This window comes from Odontesthes bonariensis, chromosome 14, assembly GCF_027942865.1.
Source record: "Odontesthes bonariensis isolate fOdoBon6 chromosome 14, fOdoBon6.hap1, whole genome shotgun sequence".
Taxonomy (NCBI): domain Eukaryota; kingdom Metazoa; phylum Chordata; class Actinopteri; order Atheriniformes; family Atherinopsidae; genus Odontesthes; species Odontesthes bonariensis.
The window spans coordinates 18,194,955-18,217,437 of record NC_134519.1 but is presented as its reverse complement, the minus strand read 5'-3'; the positions used below and the strand labels follow the sequence as shown (position 1 = coordinate 18,217,437).

At 41.5% G+C, this 22,483-nt stretch overlaps 3 protein-coding genes across 4 annotated transcripts; 2 read left to right on the top strand and 1 right to left on the bottom strand.

Annotated features, from left to right (window-relative positions):
• Positions 1-54: 54 nt before the first annotated feature.
• Positions 55-7,025, top strand: dhx30 (DEAH (Asp-Glu-Ala-His) box helicase 30). Its single transcript, XM_075483279.1, has 19 exons — positions 55-231; positions 436-572; positions 665-775; positions 868-1,128; positions 1,218-1,367; positions 1,451-1,603; positions 1,958-2,428; positions 2,557-2,940; positions 3,086-3,164; positions 3,273-3,377; positions 3,464-3,639; positions 3,737-3,943; positions 4,044-4,125; positions 4,206-4,399; positions 4,817-4,976; positions 5,063-5,220; positions 5,457-5,560; positions 5,644-5,783; positions 6,518-7,025. Exons 1-19 carry the CDS (start codon positions 60-62, stop codon positions 6,769-6,771), a joined length of 3,498 nt encoding a protein of 1,165 aa, XP_075339394.1. The 5' UTR covers positions 55-59; the 3' UTR covers positions 6,772-7,025.
• A 210-nt stretch (positions 7,026-7,235) lies between these two features.
• On the bottom strand, positions 7,236-13,687 carry LOC142398980 (alanine aminotransferase 2). 2 transcript variants are annotated; one of them, XM_075483285.1, is made up of 12 exons: positions 13,202-13,687; positions 10,875-10,964; positions 10,688-10,777; positions 10,497-10,605; positions 9,425-9,558; positions 9,072-9,315; positions 8,907-8,986; positions 8,674-8,810; positions 8,001-8,175; positions 7,730-7,885; positions 7,505-7,617; positions 7,236-7,339 (listed from the first exon to the last, which is right to left on the bottom strand). In XM_075483285.1, the coding sequence occupies exons 2-12, from the start codon at positions 10,938-10,940 to the stop codon at positions 7,249-7,251; spliced, it is 1,395 nt and encodes a 464-aa protein (XP_075339400.1). In that variant the 5' UTR covers positions 10,941-10,964; positions 13,202-13,687; the 3' UTR covers positions 7,236-7,248. The 2 variants fall into 2 exon arrangements, with proteins under 2 accessions (XP_075339400.1, XP_075339399.1); XM_075483284.1 differs by lacking the exon at positions 13,202-13,687 and having other exon boundaries at positions 10,875-11,418.
• sharpin (SHANK-associated RH domain interacting protein) lies at positions 13,262-22,340 on the top strand. Its single transcript, XM_075483286.1, has 9 exons — positions 13,262-13,748; positions 15,851-16,025; positions 17,216-17,308; positions 17,404-17,545; positions 17,632-17,722; positions 17,838-18,123; positions 20,950-21,050; positions 21,253-21,360; positions 21,445-22,340. The coding sequence occupies exons 1-9, from the start codon at positions 13,485-13,487 to the stop codon at positions 21,493-21,495; spliced, it is 1,311 nt and encodes a 436-aa protein (XP_075339401.1). The 5' UTR covers positions 13,262-13,484; the 3' UTR covers positions 21,496-22,340.
• The last annotated feature ends 143 nt before the right edge of the window (positions 22,341-22,483 follow it).

Here is a 22,483-nt window from a genome sequence, read left to right as displayed (position 1 = left end):
TAAAAACCATATGTCTTACCACAGCTCTTAGGCAAAGAAGAAGAGTTTGTAGTTTAAAGATGGCGCTACCCGGTGGTCTACTCATGCGACTGAGCTCGCTCTACAATCTTACCAAATGCGTTGGTACTGGTGGAAAAACAGCGTCCAACTGGAGCAGAGAAATGCGGTGGTATGGGACAAAAGCTCGGAGCTCTCAGGAACATGGCACGTCGTATGTCCAGAATAAACAAGGTGAGAGAAAAATGCCGGCTGGCTAACGTTAGCTAACAGGTGACAGTTCGCAAAGGCATTAACCTCAATGACATTCATTGTGTAAAAACCCATCATTCCTGTTTTCTATTTCAAGGTCTTTCTTCAGTATTTATTTACTTGGCTGGAGTGGTGTGTGCATATGGTTGACCTTTTTCTGCGTCTGACTTTTGTTTTATCAACTAGGTAATGTTAACCCAGACCTCCTGAAGGAGTTCCCAGATCCTAAAAACCTCTTGAATAACACAATTTCTCGGTCAATGGGGATGAGCGACCCGTCCCAGCTCATCCAGTACAGCTGCACAGAAAATGCGGGTCTCAAGGTCAGCACGGTCATGATAACATAGCAGTTACGTATTCACAATATTCGTGACTTTTGTTTCAGTAAGTGTGTGTTGTAAATGTGTTTCTGTAGAAAGCCACCGTCACGCTGCTGTGGCCCTGCGAGATTAAAGAGGAGGGTTATGCTTCCAAGAAGATCGATGCAGAGAGATTTGCTGCTGCCGCCGCTTGTCTCAAGCTCAGGGTGAGCATCTGTAATGGAAGAAACGGCACATATTAACTTTTTATCTTGCCGGTTTACCGATATGGATTCTCAACACTCTTGTTTGTGCACAGGAAATGGGTGTGATTGGTCCAAACAATCAGCTCCCCAAGAGGAGAGCTGGTCGGGGAAAAGGAGGGCTATATTCCCACCTTCATGATAACGAGGAAGACTGGTTGCCAGATAATGTTCATGTAGTCCCACCCAGAGCAGAGGAACGATTGCCTCTTAAAGAAGACTCTTCCAATGTCTCTGAAGCTCTTTCCCTTTTTCCACAACCTAAGTCTCTCCTGACCAGGGTTGTCCAAGTGGCCACATCATCCAACAGAATCAGGGTCGGTAGATGTCTTCCCTTTCTGCACTGCCAGCTTTTCAGTTTTAGCTTGCCTTATTTTGTAAGTTACTCTGTAATATGTCACTGCAGGAACTGATGCAGTTCAGAACGTCAGGAGGAAAGCTAAAGAAGTGTGAGCTGACCCTGCTTTGGCCTGAGGAGATGGCATTTACAGCCACAGCGAGTAGCCGAGTGGCAGCGGAGAGGAAAGCTGCAGCACTGGCCTGCATGAAGCTGAAGGTGAGGCGAGCTTGGTGAAACAATCATGCCATTACCTACATGTCAGAAGTGTGTCAAGACCTGTATCATGCCACCTGCTGCAGGAGCTGGAGCTGCTGGATAAAAACAACAACCCACTCACTCATGCCAAGTACCATCAAGAGAAGGTGAAGGAGGCAGGAGAGAGGGAGAGGCGTCCACTTCCACTGGAAGTCCCAGAGTACCTGGAACAAAACATGAGGGGGTACCTTGCACAGGTTGGTTCTCATCCCATAGGGGTGACAGTTAGACTCTCCTCATTTATTTTGATCATTAATGTTACTTTTCTCCTGATCTTGGCAAATCTAAATGCTGCAAGCACAAATATTCTTCTTAAAATAAAACGGATATAGATGCATGTATCATATTTATGTATGAATAATTATTTTTTTCAATAAATATTTTCATGTCATTTTCAAACCTTGTGGAAAACATTTATTTTCGTTTTTCACAAAGGTGTTTTGTAACCACCCAGATCTGTATTGGGCTAGGAACCACAGCTTAGGCCTCCATAATAGTATAAATATATTCAATTCATGACTCAAAATTACCTCATTTTTTTTTTCTCACAGTACCCAGTAGCAACAGAAGTTCAGAAACTATGGGAGGAAGAAGAGGCAAGAGGACAGCAGACTGTAAACCAGGATGAAGAAGATGAGGATGAAGACTTTGTAACTGATGCTATCACTGGCAGGCCGTACAGGCCTCTGTCTGAACATCAGGCTCAGCTGCTCAACCTCCGCCTGCAGAACGAATGGGAAAAGGCGAGTCCTGGACTGTGTGTGGAGCTGCCAGTCGATGCCCACCGCCAGCGTGTCATCTCGGCTGTGCGGTCTTCCAGGGTGGTTGTGATCGCTGGCGAGACGGGATGTGGCAAGACAACACGGATCCCTCGCCTCCTGCTGGAGGAACACGTGAAGGGTGGGGAGGGCGCCGAGTGCAACATCCTGGTGACTCAGCCTCGTCGGATCAGCGCTGTGTCTGTGGCCCACCGCGTTGCTCATGAGATGGGTCCAGAACTTAAACACTGTGTGGGATATCAGGTAGACTTGGCGCTGTGTTAATAAAACTCAATTGAACTGAATGATTTATTTATTTTTATTTATTTTTTTTCCAGTTAGAGTTGAAACAGTTGGCTGATTTTTAGGATTCTTCTTCTTCTTTTTAATAGGTGAGACTTGAGAGCAGACCCCCAGAGCGGAGTGGAGGAGCGATGCTCTTCCTGACTGTGGGCGTCCTGCTGAGGAAGCTGCAGTCAAATCCGACTCTGAAGGGAATCAGTCACATCGTAGTGGACGAAGTCCACGAGAGAGACGTAAACACAGACCTACTTCTTGCCTTACTGCGCTCAAGCTTAAAGGAGAACCCTGACCTACGAGTTGTGCTTATGAGTGCTACTGGGGACAACCAGCGGCTGAGTAAGTACTTTGGAGGCTGCCCTATCGTAAAGGTGCCAGGGTTCATGCATCCAGTACAAGACAGATTCCTGGAGGACCTGCTGAAAGAGATGGGACGTCGAGCTCGAGTCCAAGAGGGAGTGGAGACAGACAAGCAGGTGAAACCGAAGACTGCCAGATTTTTTTTTTTAGCTTTTTTATGTCATAAGTCACTTCATATAGGTGACTTATATATGAAGTGTTTATCTACTATGTAGTTATTTTTCCATGGGTCTTATATATTTTTATTCAATATTGTTCAAGGGAGGATTTGTTGAGGCGTCACCAGATCTGGATTTGGTAGCTGATCTTCTAGAGCACATTGACAGAAATGGAGAGCCTGGTAAGTAACACAATGTCAAAACAGTAATGCATAACGGTGTTTTAAGATGATAGCCTCAGTTTTTTTTTTTTTTTTTTCTTGTCATACATCTTCCCTATCATTCTGTAGGGGCAGTGCTGTGTTTTCTCCCTGGGTGGCAGGACATCAGAGCAGTTCAACAGAAGCTCGAGGAAAAACAACATTTTTCTTCAGACTCGCACATGATCCTACCATGTAAGGAAAAAAAAAAAAAAGACAGCTTTACCGGTAATTTCTTTGTGGGGGGGAAAAAAGCATAATTTCCTCCGTTTTAATTCTAGTGCACTCTAGCCTATCAGTGGCTGATCAGCAGGCTGTGTTCCAGCACCCAAAAGCAGGAAAAAGGAAGATTGTACTAGCCACAAATATTGCTGAGACCTCCATTACAATAGACGACATCGTGCATGTTGTGGATACAGGAACTCAAAAAGAACAGAATTATGACCCACGGACAAAGGCTAGTATTTACACTTAACTTCTGTTTCCTGTCAGGATCTGTCAGCAAACAGTCCCGGGCTTTATGATGAAACTAATTCATCTGTTTGGTTTTCCAGGTCTCCTGTCTGGATACAGTTTGGATATCTCACTCTAATGTCACACAAAGAAAAGGGAGAGCAGGACGTTGTCAGCCAGGGCAGTCCTACCACCTGTTCCCAAGGAAACAGTTAGAAGCCATGACACCCTTCCCCGTTCCTGAGATCTTGCGTACACCACTTGAGAGTTTAGTGGTGCAGGCTAAAATTCACAGTCCTAACTCCAAGGTACTTTAAAAGAGCTTCTAACCCATTTTTTTTTCTCTTTGTTAATCTTTTTTTCTGCCAAATTAAATGACAACTTGGAATTGCATGTGTGTGTGTGTAGGCTGTAGATTTCTTATCCCAAGTGATGGACAGTCCCGAACTAGAAGCTGTGAGAGATGCTGTGCAAAACCTACAAGATATAGGTGAGTGACTAACCCTCATTTATACCAATTTATAAACTTAAGCGAAGGACTAAATTCACAACATGGTTTTTCTTTGGCAGGAGTTCTGGATAAGACAGAAACTCTGACTCCTTTAGGAGAACGGGTTGCCTGTATGTCATGTGACCCACGGCTGGGCAAAGTGCTGGTGCTGAGTGCTATGTTCAGGTGTGTTCTGCCCATGTCGTCTGTCGCTGCCTGTCTCACCAGAGACCCGTTCCACAACAGCCTGCAGAACAGAGCGCTCGTCAACAAGGTGAGCTTTAATCTACCTGTAGCACAACTAGCAACAACACAGAAAGAGTCTGCTTATTCCTTTAGGTAACGGTAAACTATGCTTTTGTATTTCAAGTCTGCTATGTTACTAGACTATTCTATACTCCCACATGATTTCAGAGCAAGACTTTTGGAAGGAGTCTTCCTCTGTCTGAGGCAAAAACAAGAATTTTCATTTTGACATGGACAGTTGCTCTATGAATTATAGTTTAGTGCTCACAGTAAAGGCTTTCTTTCTCAGTATTGCACCAATGCCAAATATTTTTGTCCCTATTAATCAATTGTACCCTAAAATATATGAAATCCCAGTTTGTTCTTAAACAAGTTTATTTAACCTGTGTGTTAAAATGTACTTTGCTGTAGATGTCATTCAATCATTTGTGTTTTGTTTATCCAGGCCAAAGAGGCTCTGAGCGGCTCCAGCTTCAGTGACTATCTGGTGTTCAGTAGAGCAGTTCTTGGTTGGAGGAGAGTTCAGCATGAGGGCGACAGAGACGACAGGGAGGAATTTACGAAAAAATATAGTCTGTCTAAAGCTAGTCTCCGATTTATAAACGGTTTGTCTGACTTGCATGCACAATTAAAGACTGGCTGAGCCAGCTTTTTGAAACCTCTCATGTGGACTCGTTTCTTTCTGTGGCAGGTCTCATCTCTCAGTTTTGCGACAATCTGCAGGAAGCAGGGCTGGTTTCTCGTGCCAGTGACTGCCAGCGTCACACTTCTCTCTACAATGAGCACAGTAACCAAGATGAGCTGCTGAAAGCTGTGCTTCTGGCTGGACTGTATCCCAACCTCATTCAGGTACACGGCAGCATCCCAGAGTGACCTGTGGGAGGCTTATTGTAAACCCCGAAAACTTGTAAATCATCCATTAAGTAGGATAATTGTTTTTTTGTTTTTGTTTTTTTCCTTTAGTCACAGTTGCTATGTGTATCAGTCTAAAAACCTGCCTCTGCTCATTGAATCCCGATTTCCGCTTGCACTGCTTAATGAGGTCGCATTCCAGCTTGGCATGAATTCGCCTGCTGTGTTTACAGATGAAGAAGGGTGTCATTACCAAAGGAGGGCGCTTTCGTCCCCACAGTCTGTCTTTCCGCACACTCGGTGGACCGGTGTTGCTTCATCGCTCCTCAGTGAACAGGTTTGAAGATGCTCGGAACTTCCACTGCAGCAGCATTATGTACTTGCATGCCGTACATCTGAACTCTGTCTTTGATGTTGCAGAGGAAAAGATGACCTCCCTAGTCGTTGGCTGACATTCTTCGGCGCTGTCAAGTCTAACGGGAATGTTTTCATCAGAGATTCTTCTGCAGTTCACCCACTTGCCCTGCTGCTGCTCACAGACTGCGATATCACAGAGACAGGTAGCATATTTGTCGGCGTCTGCAGTCTAATAACGCAGGTGTTGTAGTGTTTGTAGGTGTTTGGGTGTGTAGGACTGGAAGACATGTGAACATCAGTTTTGGTAATGGGGTCAAAATGTCTGAAATCATTAACATGTTTTCTGATAGTTGGATTGTGTCATTTTGTCTTTTAAAATGTAATATTTAGGAGCTCTATTGGTTTAGTGTATATGATTGTCAGAAAATAATCGGTTATTGCCTTTTGAAAAGTTTTTTTTTTTTTTTTTTTTTTTAATTTCCACCACCCTGACTCAATGTGGCTTATTCAGTTTGTTGCACTGCTCTGAGCCACTAGAAGTCACTACATCCTATGCACTGTCTCAGAGTGCAGCAGTAGATATTCTTCTACTATTTATTAAAAAAAAAAAAGATGTAATATGAATGCAGCATCGCCATCATCCATCTCTTTCATTTTCAACACTTTACCTCTTAAAGCCTGCGTACAACACTACACAGGCCAGATCACAGTCTGTTAGGATAAAAACAGGTAAGGTAGCCTATCAGCCTTAACTCCCCACCCTCAGATCCTTTAACTGATCATTAGCTGATATTTCTTTCCTGTGGTTGTTTTTTTTTTTTTTTTTTTTTTTTATTAAAACTACCTTCATCCAGCAATATGTCAAACTGTTTTCCTTGAGCTTCCATCAAGCATCAAAAATATAATCTTCTTTTTTTTGTGTGTGTGTGTTTCTCAGTGAACGGTGACAGGGTGGAAGTATCATTTCCCGGACGCTCTCTGGTGCGCTGCGAGCTGTCAGTTGAGATGTGGGAGCTGCTGTGGGAGATCCGTACTTCCATTCAGACCATGCTGTACCGGAACCTAAACAATCCCAGCAACGCCAACACGACTCAAGATGGAAAGCTCATATCCTTAATTGTAGAGCTGCTCAACAACACGGAGTCGAACCCTTCTCTTCACAGTCAAAGCAGAGAAAGTGAGGTGGACTGAAAATGACCGTTATCTACACAAGCATGTTTGATCTGCCTGCTGGTACAGGGGAACCAAAGAGGATAAAGTTTAGTTTTGTTAGCACTTTTGAGTAATGGAGATAATTATTTCCCTTAAATTAATCGGTAACTCTTTAAATAGCAGAAATCCACAGTGGACCATTCGCTGTTGCTTTGTTTTCTTGATATATGTTGAACTCAACATGTTATGTAAAAATCCATTGTTTGGATTTTGGCTTTTTTTTTTTTTTTTTTTTTTTTTTTTTTTTTTTTTTTTTTCCCCCCATCATACTGAATTTAATTGCTTTCTGAAAAGCAGAAGTTGCGTTTTACTCTGAGTAAAGACTAAGGTCACTGAACTTGATGGTAAATAATGTCATATTTATTATAATAAACATTTACATGACAACATGAGTAGGATTTTGAATATTTTATTGTCTGCAATGAAACAAATGCCTCTTTTTTTTTTTTTTTTTTTTTAAGAAAAATCCTTCATAAACTTTATATTAAAGTCGGTCAGGCGTCTCAGTAATTCTTCCATGATGTCCTGAGTGGTCATAATGCAGAATCTGTAGAGATAGAAGAAGGGTGTGAAATTGTATTTGAGGTTCTTTTGAATTGGACATCTTTCAACTTTGATATTAACCACTTGTACAAAAAAAAAAAACCTGTTCTTCATAAAGCCAAAGTCTAGTATTTCTAAGTCTGCATCTAGAGTAGGGCTTGTCTCATACCTGATGTGGTAGGTGCCCTCCTTTTGTCCGTACTCGCATCCGGGACTGGCGAACACTCCAGCCTCCTCCAGCAGTCTCATACAGTAAAATGTATCTGGTTGCATTCCTACTTCCTAAAATATCCACAGACATCTCATGTTATGGTACACCACTGAAATGGCACAATTTTATTTTAATCACCCCCCATTAATTGCATCATATTGCTCTGCTTTATCAGTATTTAACCTTTGCTTTCTGAATGGCTTTAAGCGGGAGATACATTCTGGGGAATGCAAACGCTCCTCCTTCCACCGGTTGGCAGCTGAAACCCGGCAGGCTGTTGAGAACCTCACAGGCCCTCTTTACATTTTGAACCAATGTGGTTCTGATGTGTTGAGTCTCCTACACAGGACCGAGCAGACTTAAGAGAGCCAAGAGCATTTGCAAATTCATACTGGAGCGCCACATGTTATTAGCTGGTTTGTAGCAAAACTGCACTGCATTTCACAGGTCTCACCTGGTGATATAGAGGGTATGAGGGGTCTCCCGGCTGTGGAGGGTTTGCCATCAGATCCAGAGCAATCTGGCCTAACACAGGTGCGCATGTATCAATGGAGAATAGATTGTAGATGTATTTCATAACAGCGGGGTCCAGATTTACAAGTTCAACATATCCACCACGCAGTCCACACCTGTTGGAAGAGACTTGTATGAAGTGTCTAAACATTACAGTTCAAGTGGTAAACATTTTAAAGATTTTTCTTCTGCAACATATTGTCATGGAATTGTTTACCATTTTTTTTTTAGTAGCTCTGCAACGATCTTTTTAGCATTCACAGTAAGTATAGGCACTTAAAACAAGTCGATCACTTCATGTGAGCAACTGTAAGTCGATGCTGATCTCTCAACTATTGCTATATCACAAACACTTGCAATTGTCCTTATGCCTTCCTGCAACAAATCAAAGTGCCTTAAAAGCTGTTTATTAATTGTTTATGCGTTGCTGATTAATTTTAAACAGGGGATTTACAATTCAACCTTCTCATTTTTGTTGACTTAATAGTAAAAATGTTTTGTCAGCCCATTCATTTGTCTAAGTTAAAGCATGGTATTTCATTTAAGTTTTGAGTGGAGAGCCTTTTCGTGTGTTGATGACACACTTCAGATACACATCAGGACTGAAAACTCACTCCCCCATTATGCCTTTGGATGCTGAGTGGAAGGAGGCCAGCTCCACTGTGTCTGACAGAGGAGGCCCCATCTCAGCCAGAACTCTTTTATAGGAGACAAACTTGCTGTTTTCCCCATAAATGCAGTCCTGATAGACCTAAGGGGGAACACATAAATCAGTGAGCATATTTTTTTACAGGTACTTTGGTTTTTTTCACTTTATGCTTGAACAGATTATGATACTCTGATCCACCTCATCAGCCAAAAGGAAGAGCCTCTTCTCTGAAACAAACCGGATCACAGCTTGGATAGATTTTCTGCTTTGAACATGACCTACAGGCAATGTGACATGAAAATTACCATGTGTCCTCAAATGTAAAACTGCTAGATAATCCTCTTGTTGACTGAATTTTACTACCTGCTGGGTTTCCTGGGTTGATGACATACAGAGCAACGGGGTTACAGACTTTCTTCGCAGTCTCCAGCGCTCGCTCCAGCTCCTCTACCTGCAGCGCCCACCCTTGCTCCTCACTTAAGTAGTAGGGGATGGCTACTGCTCCCAGCCCCATAATGGACAAAGTGGTGGTGCAGTGGCATGGCATTGGAGTTAATACTCCTGTTCTGGTTGAAGACTCAGGGTTCACCAGGATGTTGAAGATGTTCTAATTACCACAGTGAAAGACAGATTGGGTTAGGGATGAATAATTATAATCAGGTTAACCAATAATCAACAATAAGAAGGGACTGTTTGCAGTGTGGGAGTGATGCTACCGTGAGTGCCCACTGTGAGCCGGGGGAGATGTATATATTTTCAGGGTAAGATGGAACCCCACCATCCCGTTTTGTTATGAATTCAGAGACTCTTTGGACTATTTCAGGTATACCCGCTGTAGCCGTATATGAACCTGGGGGAATAAAAAAAAAAAAGATAAGGAAAAAAAAAACTGCAATGGTTTTGTTTGTACAGGTAATGATATCCTGAAAAGGCAGGTTATTTGCTCCTCGAAGCAGCTGCCAGCGCTCCAAATAATGATTTAATGTATGTCTGCAAACTGTTATAGAATACAGCAAAGTGTATTTTCCTGGGCTAGTAATTTAATGGTGGAGGATACGTTGTGCGCTTGAAGGCCAGGACGACCTTCCAAAGAGCTGCTCGTAGGATTGCTATGAATGCAAATCAAGACCAATATTTCACCCATTAAGACCCGCTCAGACGAAGCCTTGATGCTTTCTTTTAACATAGGCTATGCAGTGATGAAATTAGAATTGAATGGGTTATTTTATTATTATTGTTTCACAGATAACTTTACTTCAAATTTACTTCAACACCAGCAAATTCTAGAGGCAATCATTTCACGGTCTGTAAAAAGGAAATCCCCCCCCCCAAACAAGAACTGAAGTACTCTTAACTGAATACAGAAAGTATTTATCAGCTGTGAAACTTGCCAAAGGGGGTGTTATTGAGTACAGAGAATGGCCCATTTCTTTTTTTTTACTTTCTTTTGTTGTTTCAAAAGTCTCATTATATGAAGAAACATTTCATCTTTACCTGATTTCCTTTTGGAAATTAGGTCATCTGTTAGTAGCAGAGCCATTAGCAGTAACCGAAATATTGACCCCCAATGCCCCAAACTTTAACATGTCACTCTAAAGTAGGCAAGTCACAGCCTGAGTTGGACTACAACACTTCAACATACTGGAAAACAAACCACAATGAAAGTTTTTACAGCTAAATGCTTCTCACACAGAAATGCGACGCGTGACCCTGCAAATAGTTTATTTGTACCCTTAATTTGACCTAAATATCATCTTTTCATCATATGACCACAGTGATGGGCCTTACCTACACTCTCCCCAGCACATCTCCCCAGCAGTCTCTGAGCCCTCTGTCTGACATCCTCTAGCAGTTTATCAGTGTTCATAAGCTGAGGGTAAAGACATGCTGCCAGAACCTGTGAGACAGTGTATGGCAGAGATTTTTCAGTCAGAACATAATTAACAAGCTTGCACGGTCTTCTGTGGGTCTGAAATTACCTGTCTGACAAAGGACAGAGGCTTCACACCTAACCTGTGTGGGTCACCCCATGAGGCATCTATCACCTCCCTGTAAGGCTTTCTTACTCCCTGTGGACATGTGAATTAAAAACAGATACATCACAGGTTACAAAACTTTAGCATCAGTATATATTGCAGATCTGTGATAATTAGTGTTTGTCTATACCTGTCTGAGTTCTTCCTTGATCTTGTTTGTCCGCTTGGCCAGCGCTGAATACTCTAACGGCTTCATGTTCCTCACATTCAAGTTGATTTCCTGCAGGACAGACATCTCGGTGACTTGTCTTCACTTCTCACTGACCAGACGCTGAGATGTAGTGAGCTGAACAGTTTCTGTCGTTCTCAGACACATGATGCATCAGCATTTGTGTTGTAGTTAAAGTTATACATGGAAAAAATGTGGTAATATGTGCCTTATTAACAGACAGCAGTGGATGACATGGTGATATTTTTGCCTTATTCCTTCCTCGCCACACTTAAAAAAACATCAAGTGAACAACAATTTACTTCTTTGTTAAATGTTAACTTTTAACCTTGACCATGCGTGACATGACAAAACAGAAGTGTCTTCTCTCAACATAACTGAATTCGTCTTATATCCAAATGTTTCATTGTCATTTATTTGAATTTATTTCTACAAATGTAGTATGGAAAATGATTAAAAGTAAAACAGTAAAAAACTGTGTTACTGTGTAACCAGCCTGACTGAAATGAAAACCAGATTAAAAGCAGGTTCTTTGTACTGATCACAGAAAAGACAGAATTACTGTACAAAATAAAAACACTTCACAAAGTGATGACAGAGAGTAGATGGAAGGTTCAACGGTTTCCATCATGGTGATGGAGAGACTGGGAAATTGGGAAACATCAAGAATGGTTGCATGTACAGATGTGTCTGCGTGTCCTTCTTTATCAAATTTTGAATGTAAATAATTAACATGTAGTTTTGTTAACCTGAGAAAACGGTCAAATGTTTGAATTTATCCAAAGTTTACTTTGATTTATGAACGGACAAGAAAAAAATTCTCACTACACATTAGAGGTTTAAAATCAAGTCAAGAACAACTCGTGCTTCGCAGCTACACCAAAAGCGCTGATAACCCACCAGCTCACAATATCTCACCACAAACAAACAAATGCCAAGTAAAGAAAAAAAAAAAAAGATCAAATGTGGCTTTGTTGATGGTGAAATAAAACCGGTTCATGGTGTACTCTGTAATCACTGATCTCAGGTTGTCAAAAAACAAAACTATGTAAATCAATAACAAGCAACTGGCAAAGCTTTTACTGGCTGCACTCAGCACACTCATTTTCGGAAGTTCCTATTCTTATTCTATTTGTTTCATTTTGGATGCTGTTTCATTGATCTTTTCATGAATTTATTCGGTGAATTAAACCTGACAATAAAGCCGAAAACCTTTAAGAGAGTTTTGATAATTAAAATGAAACCTTAGACAAACAATGCAGTGAAATTCACAAGAAGAATACTATACACTTTATATTTCTGTCATGTAGAGAACAGTAACAGTTTATAATAATGGTTCAAATTATATACTTGAGTGATCCTTAGTTAATGCATGACTTGTGAGTTAATACATGATGCAGGATAAATCTTGAATTCCTGTTTGTCACCATTAATTTACGATCAACTCACAGGGATTTATCAGATTTGTTCACACTAAATAATCCCTTAATTACTGTTAATTCACTGTTACTTCAGACAATAACTGATTTGCCATCAAATTGCTTGGTTTCCATGAATCTTCATTTAATTACTTTAATTAGTAAGGATTGTAAGAAAACTTTACATTTTGTTATATGTCAAAAATATCAAGCCATGTTTTAAAAAATGTAACTGGTCTATATTGTCCACATCACTAATTTTTTTCCAAAAATCCCCAATGGCCTCCCCCCCAAAAACTGCGACAAATGAAATGGGAAGTAACGACATAAATCAAGTGAGCTGGTTATTATTTAATGGTAACAAATGGGAATTCATGTAATTTCCTGCAATAATTTCAATAACAAAACACCATGATTTATGCTGTAACGAAAGACTACGTTTGTATATGACTTATACCCTTGATATAAAGTGTTACCTTAAAAAGTTCATCTTTAGCTGATGAATGAATGTGTATGCAGCATTGTACTGTTTTCTGTTGGAATAATTAATCTCAGTCCAGATCAGTGAAATTGTATATACATATGTATGTATGTGTGTGTATATATATATATATATATATTCAACTAGAGACAATTCAACAATTATTTATTTAGCAATATTCCACATGTATTATGTTTTTTTATTTATTTATTATTTTCTATAATCTATTTTGTCTTCTATTTTACTGAGTGTGTATGAGTTTTTCCTTAACAATAATAGCCCTGATCAACAGAATCTAACAAAATATGTGTATTGGATTATTCCATTTTATATATATATATATATTAGATATCATTCAACGAATGGAAGTGCAATAAATAAATACGTACAACACTTATATCTCCTTTCTTCGTATTCAATGTAGGAAAGTTTCTGCGCTCAGTTTCTGCACGGAGCTAAATACAAGACGGACTTCTCCACTTCCTGTTTTGTTTTTCTTTCGCTCCTCTTTCGCTCGGGTCGGGTAGAAATGGAAAAGATTGCGAGGCGAGGAGACGACCACAGCCTGCCCGTAAACAAACGTGATAACTCCAAACAGCGGCGGACCATATAGACCTAGCAGCAGAAGCGGGCAGCCGTGACGACCCTCACTCCGCTCCTGGTGTCCGCGCCATGGCACTCAGCTCGGGCGGCTGGGCTCCCCCAGCTTCGGTCCCTGCCTCGTCCCAACAGGCTACATGCGGCGGGCCTCCGCCAACTGCTTGCTGCAGTACTGTTTTAATGTCGGTCCGTGTTTCGGTGTCCCATTCCGGAATCCGACCGCTGTGCCTCCCCGGAGCAGGGAGCGAGGCTTTGCGCCTGCAGCTCAGCATGGACCCGAGCCGGGCCGGAGAGTTCCGACTGGCGCTGCGAGATACGAGCGGAAACCGCAGTGTGGTGAGATTTCACACGCAGACCTGTATGCTTAGAAGAAGAGCTGTCGTTATCCGCTCCAACACGTACTTGATGAGCCACCGTATTGAATTATATCTATATTTTGCAGCACTATAGGCCTTTACGGTGCTCGCCATGTTTGGGAGCTGTCAGGCACACACTTGCAGCTCCGCAGAATCATACTTGGAGATAAGGACCCGCTGTGACAGCTACTAACAGGAAAACGTACATTTAAATAGATTCAAACTGTCTGTTAGGTTTACAATAATGTTGTTGGCGAAGCTTGTAGCTTCACTTTCGTTTCAAGCTTCATCATAATATCACTCCATTGTGAAATCCAATTTCTTTAACTCATCATGCAGCAGATCACAAGGTGATTCAGGTCTTGACATTTAGCCTCGTTAAATGTTAAGCTGATGCTGATTGTCAGGTAATAGTGAGATGAAGTACCTGAGAAATGAGTTTGAGCCTTGAAAGGGTGGAGTTGATTACTTTTCAAGTCAGTTTAGCCTTTTTTTTCTTTGTGTTAGTGTTTCATTCTGTAGAAGTAAATAAAAATGCAGAACATAAAGCTCATGAATTAAGCATACACCTTCATTACCTTTGTGCACCTGAGCTGAGCTGTAGGGCAGCTGAATGCGGCTAATGAGTGCTTAAATCTGATATGGAGCTAAACGAGGTGAGAAAATCCTTAATCGGATGAGTCTGGATGTGATACGCGGCATATCTCCGTCAGCTTGCCGAGATTGTAGTCAAAAAGTGCATTTTTGAAGGCTCACGTAGATACAGTGTGCAGTTAACTTTTGTTACATCTCTCAGAGATGTCATGCAGCAAAACACAGACAACCCCCTCCATTTCTGATGTGAAAGAACTCTACCTTCTTTGCCCTTCAGGGCCCTTTTGCATGTTTCCTGATGTGATTTACAGAAGCGAAGATGACATCTTGGTTAGGAGATAATAACTTCAGATGTGATGCTCCGAGTTCCTCAGAGCTAGGCCTTTAAAGCCATATCAATCTGTAGGTGAACAATGATTTTTATGACGTAATGAGATAGTATATTGCATGAGAAGTACACACGGAAAATACAATCCTCACATTGGCTGAGCCCAAATCTGAGTATACTTGGCACATAAAAACTGTTGACATCATGACATGTAAAAGACATTTCATTAGAGGTACTTCTTATGTCCAATCTCCTAACTTTATCGATCGTTAATGTTGACGCTTGATAATAATTCAAGGTGAGCTTAATTTGCACTCTGTTCAGCTCACCACTTCCAAACTGAACTCTCACATCTGTCCCTCTTTTTTTCGCAGCATGACATCTTCCTCTCACAAGCTCTGAATCTCTTTTTCATGTCAAAGTCAGTCAGATTGCCCCGTGACGATCAAAAACGCTTCCTGATTTGCACGGTTTTGACTTTGATCCCAGTTGTTTTTAAGATCATCTGTAAGACTTTCTGTACACAGTCATTTCAGAGAATCCACATACGCTCTATCTGCTATCTGGCAAGAGGTAAATCCCTCTTTGCCGCTTTTGTCTCCCGGCAAAAGGGCCTTTAAGTTCCCTCCATTTCTACGGTGAATAAGAGGAAACAGATTATGTAAAGGAAGCATCTCTGCTGCCAAATTACCTCCCTGATGACGGTCTGCCTGTGTCGGACTGAAGATTTCACACACTATCGGCCATATTCTTGGGGAATATTTCCTTTTCTTCTGCAGCATATACTTCACTTCCATCGGTCTTTTGGACTTTTTTGTCCCCAAGTTCATGTTGAGTTTAATGAAGGAGAAGGGTTGTCTGTAATGCTCCACTGTATCCAATAATTTGCAGAATCCTTCGGCTACCCTCCTTTTGTGAATGTAATTATTTAACTAATATACAACTACTTGTATAATTGCTGAAATTCCAAACATTTGTTCCGGCTTTTGAGATTCTGTGAAAAATTTTTGCAACCACCAGTGAAATGAACCAGATTGGAGGCATTTTGAGTTGATGTTTGATTTTGAGAAACGTCTGCTGATTTCACGTCATAGAACTTTTTTTTTTTTTTTTTTTTGGCTTCAGAACAGTTCTGTATTAGTTTGTCTTTTTACCCTCAGTTCATTGCAGAGTTTGACCTGCACTCGGTGCAGTACGAGGTCAAATCCTCTCGCTGCCATGAGATGCGTCTTGCTGCTCCGCCTCACGACTGCATCCGCTTCAACTTCCGCTGCGACCGGGAGGCAGAGGAATGGGCCACTGTGGTGATGTCGTCACTAAGAGAGGCACACAGAGGTCAGTTTGTCGACTTTTTTTATTTATTTTTTTGGCCAGCCGGTGTTTTTCTGTTCAGAAAGTCTGAGCAGCATTAGAATAGAAAAGAAATGTAACAGTCAGTCAAAAAACAGAGTTCTGTTCGTTAATTAGATTGTTAGTGAGGATGATGTTAGGCATCAGCCCTTCACCTTCACTCATTTATAATCACATTCATATTATGCTTCTTATTCTATACATTAAGCACATTTATTATACATGAATTCAGACACAAATTTGGGCTTTAGTATACTGCCTGAGGACATTTCGAGATGTTGGCTTGAGGAGCTGGGGATTGAGCCACGGCTGCCCCAAATCAGATTTGACCAGTTGTGCTGTTTAAGACTGTATCGTTTGGCAGCTCAGAGTTTCGCGATTTAAGCAGTTTAGACTATTTTAAGACATCAACACCAACACGATAACAAAAGCAGCAGCACCAATAGTTGATTTGTAATATGAGTGTATACACAGCAAAATGGTAGTTTATCATCCTTTCCGCGGCACATACTTGTTTAATTTGCGATGTATTTAACAGTGTTTTCACTGTAGAAGTCAAACAAGGAGCTTTAATAAAGTGGCTGAACGTTGAGGGATTAATAACCACCAAACAAATATAAACACAGGCGTCCCCTGGTTGCTCCTAACACTGTTTAATTTGCACAACATATGACTGCAGCATCCTCAGCTGGGACTTTTATTGCTTGGTGCACCATTTTCTCTGTCCCAGGGTTCTTTTTCTGTCTCAAAACTAGAAGATGAAAGAAGATGATGTTGAATAAAAATCCATTTTCAGAAATTAACAACTGAAACACGAACACGACGTGCCCATCGTGAACCCCACGTGGAAAGGGATTAAAAAGTGTTAAGGCTTATAAAGCACCTGTTTTTGCATGTAAGATGAAAGCTTGAAATATAAACAAACTCCGGTTTAGAAATGCTACGTCGAGGATATAAAGTGTCTGAAAGATTATCACAATTGCCACAATGATCTGTAACTTTAAGATTCTTGTGTTTTACTGATTCAGTGTTACTGTGATGGGAAAATTGTAAATTTGTCAGCTTAGCGCAGCTGGTGTAAGTCCTGACATTTAACTATTTATTTGTTATTTTGAGTCCGTCAGCAACCAGATGTTACACAGTGTTTTAGTAACAATTTTTCCCTCATCTGACAGTTGCAAATATCAACACGTGCGAATCAGATGGCAAACCGAACAACACACCACCAGCGACTGACCAGTGGAGCTCAGCCTCGCTGCCACTCTGTGGTGAGTATTTCAGTGTACTGCCCCGCGTTCTTCTTTCTCTGCTCGCAACATGTTCCAAAAATGTCCCTTTTGGTTTTCTAACCTGTGCTTTCCAGAGGAGCTATGTTTGGAGCTTGCTCGGGCGATCGAAGCAGGTGACACTCGGGCCGCTTCACAGCACGCGTCGGCACTGGCTCGGCAGAAAGCTGTGCTGACGATACAGCTGTCCCAAAAAAACTATGCTGATGGAGAAATCAGGTGAAGAGGGTTGAGATGGAAATGACTTGTAGTGTCCTTTACGCTATTGTGTGTGTGTTATTTACGATGCCATATTTGTGTTTCAGTTTGTCTGTGGTGGTGGAGGATGTTTCATCTTCCTGTTGTGTCACCGTGAAAGTTTACCCCTACATGACCGTGGCGGCACTCAAGCAACAGGTCAGAAAACTCTCAGTTGATAAAATGATAGTTTTTGGTGGGTTTTCCTCCACTGACTTCCACAGCTCTTCTTCTTCTTCTTCTTCTTCTTCTTCTTCTTCTTCTTCTTCTTCAGGTGTTTCTCGAGTACGGCTTCCATCCTCGTGTGCAGCGCTGGGTGATCGGTCAGTGCTTGTGCACCGAGCCGAGGTCGTTGGCCTCTTACGGGGTCCAAAAGGATGGCGATACGGCGTACCTTTACTTAATTTCTGCCCGACAAGCCCGCATTACCCGCCAGCTGTTCCAGCAGGACCTGGAGGGTGCCCTCCTGACCCCACCTCTCCCACCAGGTAACGGCCCCACCTCCCAGGACTGGAGGGGTTACAGCACCCTGCCATCAAGGCTTCCCCACAACAACCAAGGTGAACACAACATTTTTTACACTCTACACACTACAGTTAATTAGATTTAAGAGCAAATATGCATTGTATTGTCGAATCTGTACATTTTTTTTTTTTTGTTGGTCTTATTCAACTTGCCTGTGTTGGCCTGCTTAAGCCTTTCTGTGCCAAACTGCAACCTGCTGCAGTCCTGCCAGATGGCAGAGCTAACCACTTCCAAACCATTACCAACTCTTTGCATCAACTCTCTAAAGTTACACCTAATGTAAACTGGTTGTGCTTTACATTATAAACTTTAAAAAAAAAATCTGAAACAAAGAGGACTATCAGTCCCACCAAAGTACATATCAAGTGTTTGGTGCATTCAAGTTATTAAATGGCCTTATTTAATCTTATGTTATAATGTCAACCCTCATCCACAGTTGAATCGAGCTATGGTTACAGCTTGACTGTGACATCTAACTGGACCACCATGTTTGTAATATATGCATCAGTTTCAGTTAAAGAGAGCAAAAGAGCAGCTTTATGGGCATTCAGCTGCTTTCGTATGCTTTACTGATTTTACAAAAATAGATGGAACTTTGGAGCATTTAGATGCATCTCGGCCTCTCCAAATCTAGCTTTGCATATACATGCAGTAACGGGATTAATCAAGCTTTAACTGCACTCTGGGAGTGTTTGTCTGGTTTGGAAAAGCTTTAGTTAGTACAATTTAGTCAGATTAACGTGTTGCATGCATTTTAAAAGTGTGGTTTGGGTTGGACGAGTACAATAATAATTTTTTTCTTGTGTTATTTAAACACGCTTACTATTGGGAAACGATTCTTCTATTTCTGCAGCATGAGTGTAGCCCACACTAAATTCAGGTGTCAGTTTATTCATCATTACAGAATACTAAGTTATTTCACAAAATTAGGATATATTTGATGACAGTAGGAAAATATGAGCTGATAATTCAAAATGAGGAAAGCTTTGTAGAGGCCAGGAACATATGGAGCAGAGGTCACCAACTGGCGGGCTGCGGTCCAGGTCCGGACCGCAAAGCCGTCCCATACGGACCCGGACCTAACCGGCCAAAAACAGAAGGTTATGATAAAACCTGACGGAGCGCTTCCATTTTAACCGACGCAGCTTTTGTAGTCTTTACGGTAGCAGTTTAGCTGGTGTGGAAACGCACAGACCAATCCCACGTGATACTACTCAGCCAATCAAGTCTGTGCATTACAGGCGGTAAACATTGCGAACCTACAGTGCAGACAGAAAAGAGTTTGAGTCAAGTTACACATGAAAAGACGATAGATAGCATACAGTTAGAGAAAACAAAGGGAGATATACAGACGACTGACTTGAAGAAAGTTGAGAAACAGGAGTGAGACGGACAAAGGGAGAGAAACAGGAGTGAGACGGACAAAGGGAGAGAAACAGGAGTGAGACGGAGAAAGGGAGAGAAACAGGAGTGAGACGGACAAAGGGAGAGAAACAGGAGTGAGACGGACAAAGGGAGAGAAACAGGAGTGAGACGGAGAAAGGGAGAGAAACAGGAGTGAGACGGACAAAGGGAGAGAAACAGGAGTGAGACGGACAAAGGGAGAGAAAATGAAGTAACAAATGGCGCTCTCCAAAAAAAGAAAAGTGGACAGCGAAAATAGAGCATTTAATCCGGAATGGACAGACTCGTTTCTGTTCATACTTCCCACTGGGAGCATTAAAGCAGTGTGTCTCATATGTTCAGAGACTGTGGCACTTATAAAAAGTGCCAATGTGAAACGCCATTATGAGACAAAACATAAAGGTTTTGAACAAACATACCCACTCAAATCTGAAGTGAGATCACAGAAAATAAGTGGTCTCAGAGCCCAATATGACCAGTCCAGAAAGCGTTCTGTGAAGACCTGTTAGGTGTCACTCCCCTTCAGACGAGTACAAGAGGAGAAGACATCTACCTGGCCATAAAGGAGATGTTAACAAAGAGAGGAATAGAGCCAAAACAAGTGGTTTCAATAACCACAGATGGAGCCCCTGCTATGATCGAGAACATTATACTTATCTGAAGTCATACATACATGTTCAGTTCTATGTTACGTGACAATAAATATTGTCAAAAAGTTTTTGAATTGTACTGAATTCATTTGATTTAACCGTCAGGTATTGATTACATGCAGATGTTGATACAACTACTTGGCTACTTAAATATATATCACACTAAACTTAAATATATATCACACTAAATAGTTAGACATTATGATCTTCCGGACCTTTGCTTCAAGAAATTCTCTCTAACTGGACCTCTTTAAATTTTAGTTGAATACCCCTGATATAGAGTGTATCCACTGCTGGAGATGTTAACTTGCTGCTGGGGTTCAATAGAACAGGTCTGAGGTCTGTGTGTTTAAATGGCACCATTTGCAGTAAAAATGCCATTTGGCTGTTGTGTCATGTGACAGCTAATGCCCACATTTGTCAATGCTCAGAGAATGAAAAGCCACCTGCCTTATCAACCTATAGTTGCTCAAAGAAAGGATAAAGTTCATAAGTGGACCTCAAACATATTCCATTTATTGGCACTCGGTCCTCAGAATCTCTGCCCAGCGACACGCAGCAGATGTGACCAGAAATATTTGAATATTGTTAACCGGGAATAAAATATTGTTGATTAGAGGGTTGTTTGTCTTTTTTTTTCCAATTAATTTTCACAACACAAAACTGAAACAAATGTAATCTAAAGCACTTCAAAATCCAAAGAAATTACTCGAATAGCTGCCTTGTTTTTTTCATTCGACTTTGATTATCTTTTGGATAAAAGCGGGTGTTAATTCAGTGTGCTTCACTGTTCACTGATTCCAACAGGTACGAGCGGAGGGAATAATCGATCGGGTAACATCAAAGATGTCCTCGACATTGAGAAGCTGCAGCTCAATGATCACGCCCACAAAGCCAGTAAAACACAGGTATCTAACCAAGCTGTGCCGATTAAAAGGCTGCGGATGCAGTGATGCTACACATTAGTAGTTGGTTAAATGTTGGAGGGAATGAAGCTTTTACTCACCAAGAATAGAGTCATAAGACATAAAAAGGCACGTATGATCATATCCAAGCTTTTCAGTTGGGTGAATACTAGATTAAACTGTACTGTCTGCTCCCTTCTCACAGCAGACGGAGTGGGCTTGTCCTTCATGCACTTTTATCAACAAACCATCTCGTCCTGGCTGTGAGATCTGCGCTACAGCCAGACCTGACACTCAGCACTGTATCCAGCAGGTACTACATGATATCTAACATGCAGCACATTCGAGACACTTAACGTCTCCCCTCACTGACTGTCACCTCTTTGTTTTCGTAAAGGAAAAAGGAAGGAGAGAAGATCGCGGAGAGTCCGGTTTAAGCAGCAGCTGACTGCCCATCATCATCACCACTGTCTGGGTTTCATTTCTTGCTCACTTACACACACAGACACACACAAACATAAACACACTCGCAGAGTGAGGAGGCTAATTCTGCCGCATCCATGTTGACAAGATACTCACATAAAGACAGTCAAGTGCACTGAGAGTCCTCTGACAGCTGGCTGGCTGCTGAAGACTGGAGCTTTAGAAGCACTGTAGCATGACGCAGAGCTCAGACGATGAACTGGTGATGGAGGACTTTGTCTGTTTATACAGACAACATGACCATGACCATGACCATGACATACATATTAATTTGGCCAGACCTCTTTGCTATTTATTTTAGAGGGTGTGTGCGTGTGGCGCAATCGACACAAACCGCCTGATATTTATTTTAGGGGTGAAAGAGGGGATGAAATTTCTCGCATCTGATCGCAGCTGAAGATGAGGGAACGTCATCCTCGGTGTCTGCCAACTGTGAAGTGAGAAGAGAGGTGAAGCCTCGTGCAATGCCCCGTTCCGTCTGTGAGTGCGACATCGACATTGTTGGTGCCAAAATAAATAATCTTGGAAGAGCAAAGACAAAAAAAAAAGAGACGAGGCTGAGAGGAGAAGCAATGAGTAGTTTACAGGGATGTCAAGTGCTTTTTATTTCCTTTTTCTTTTCTTTTTTTTTTTTTAAATAACATTGTATTTAGTGTATTATTTTTACCTGGATGCATAGAGTGTTTGATGTACATTTCAGCAAGTGGTCTAATTATACTCGATTCCCTCTGAGCTGTGACAGCAAAGGAATGATCTGTTTTCAGTACATAATCAAACTATAAAGAAAGGTATCTGTCTGAGTACAAGTTATTCACTTCTCATCGTCTCTTTCCATCTCCACTTCTGGTTAGAGCCAAGATGGAGTAGTTTCCTTATGAATGATAAAGTGAAGAGTCCAAAAAGAAAATGCAACAAAGTATATTCAAGTTAATAACTTTTGCTCCATTTGAATT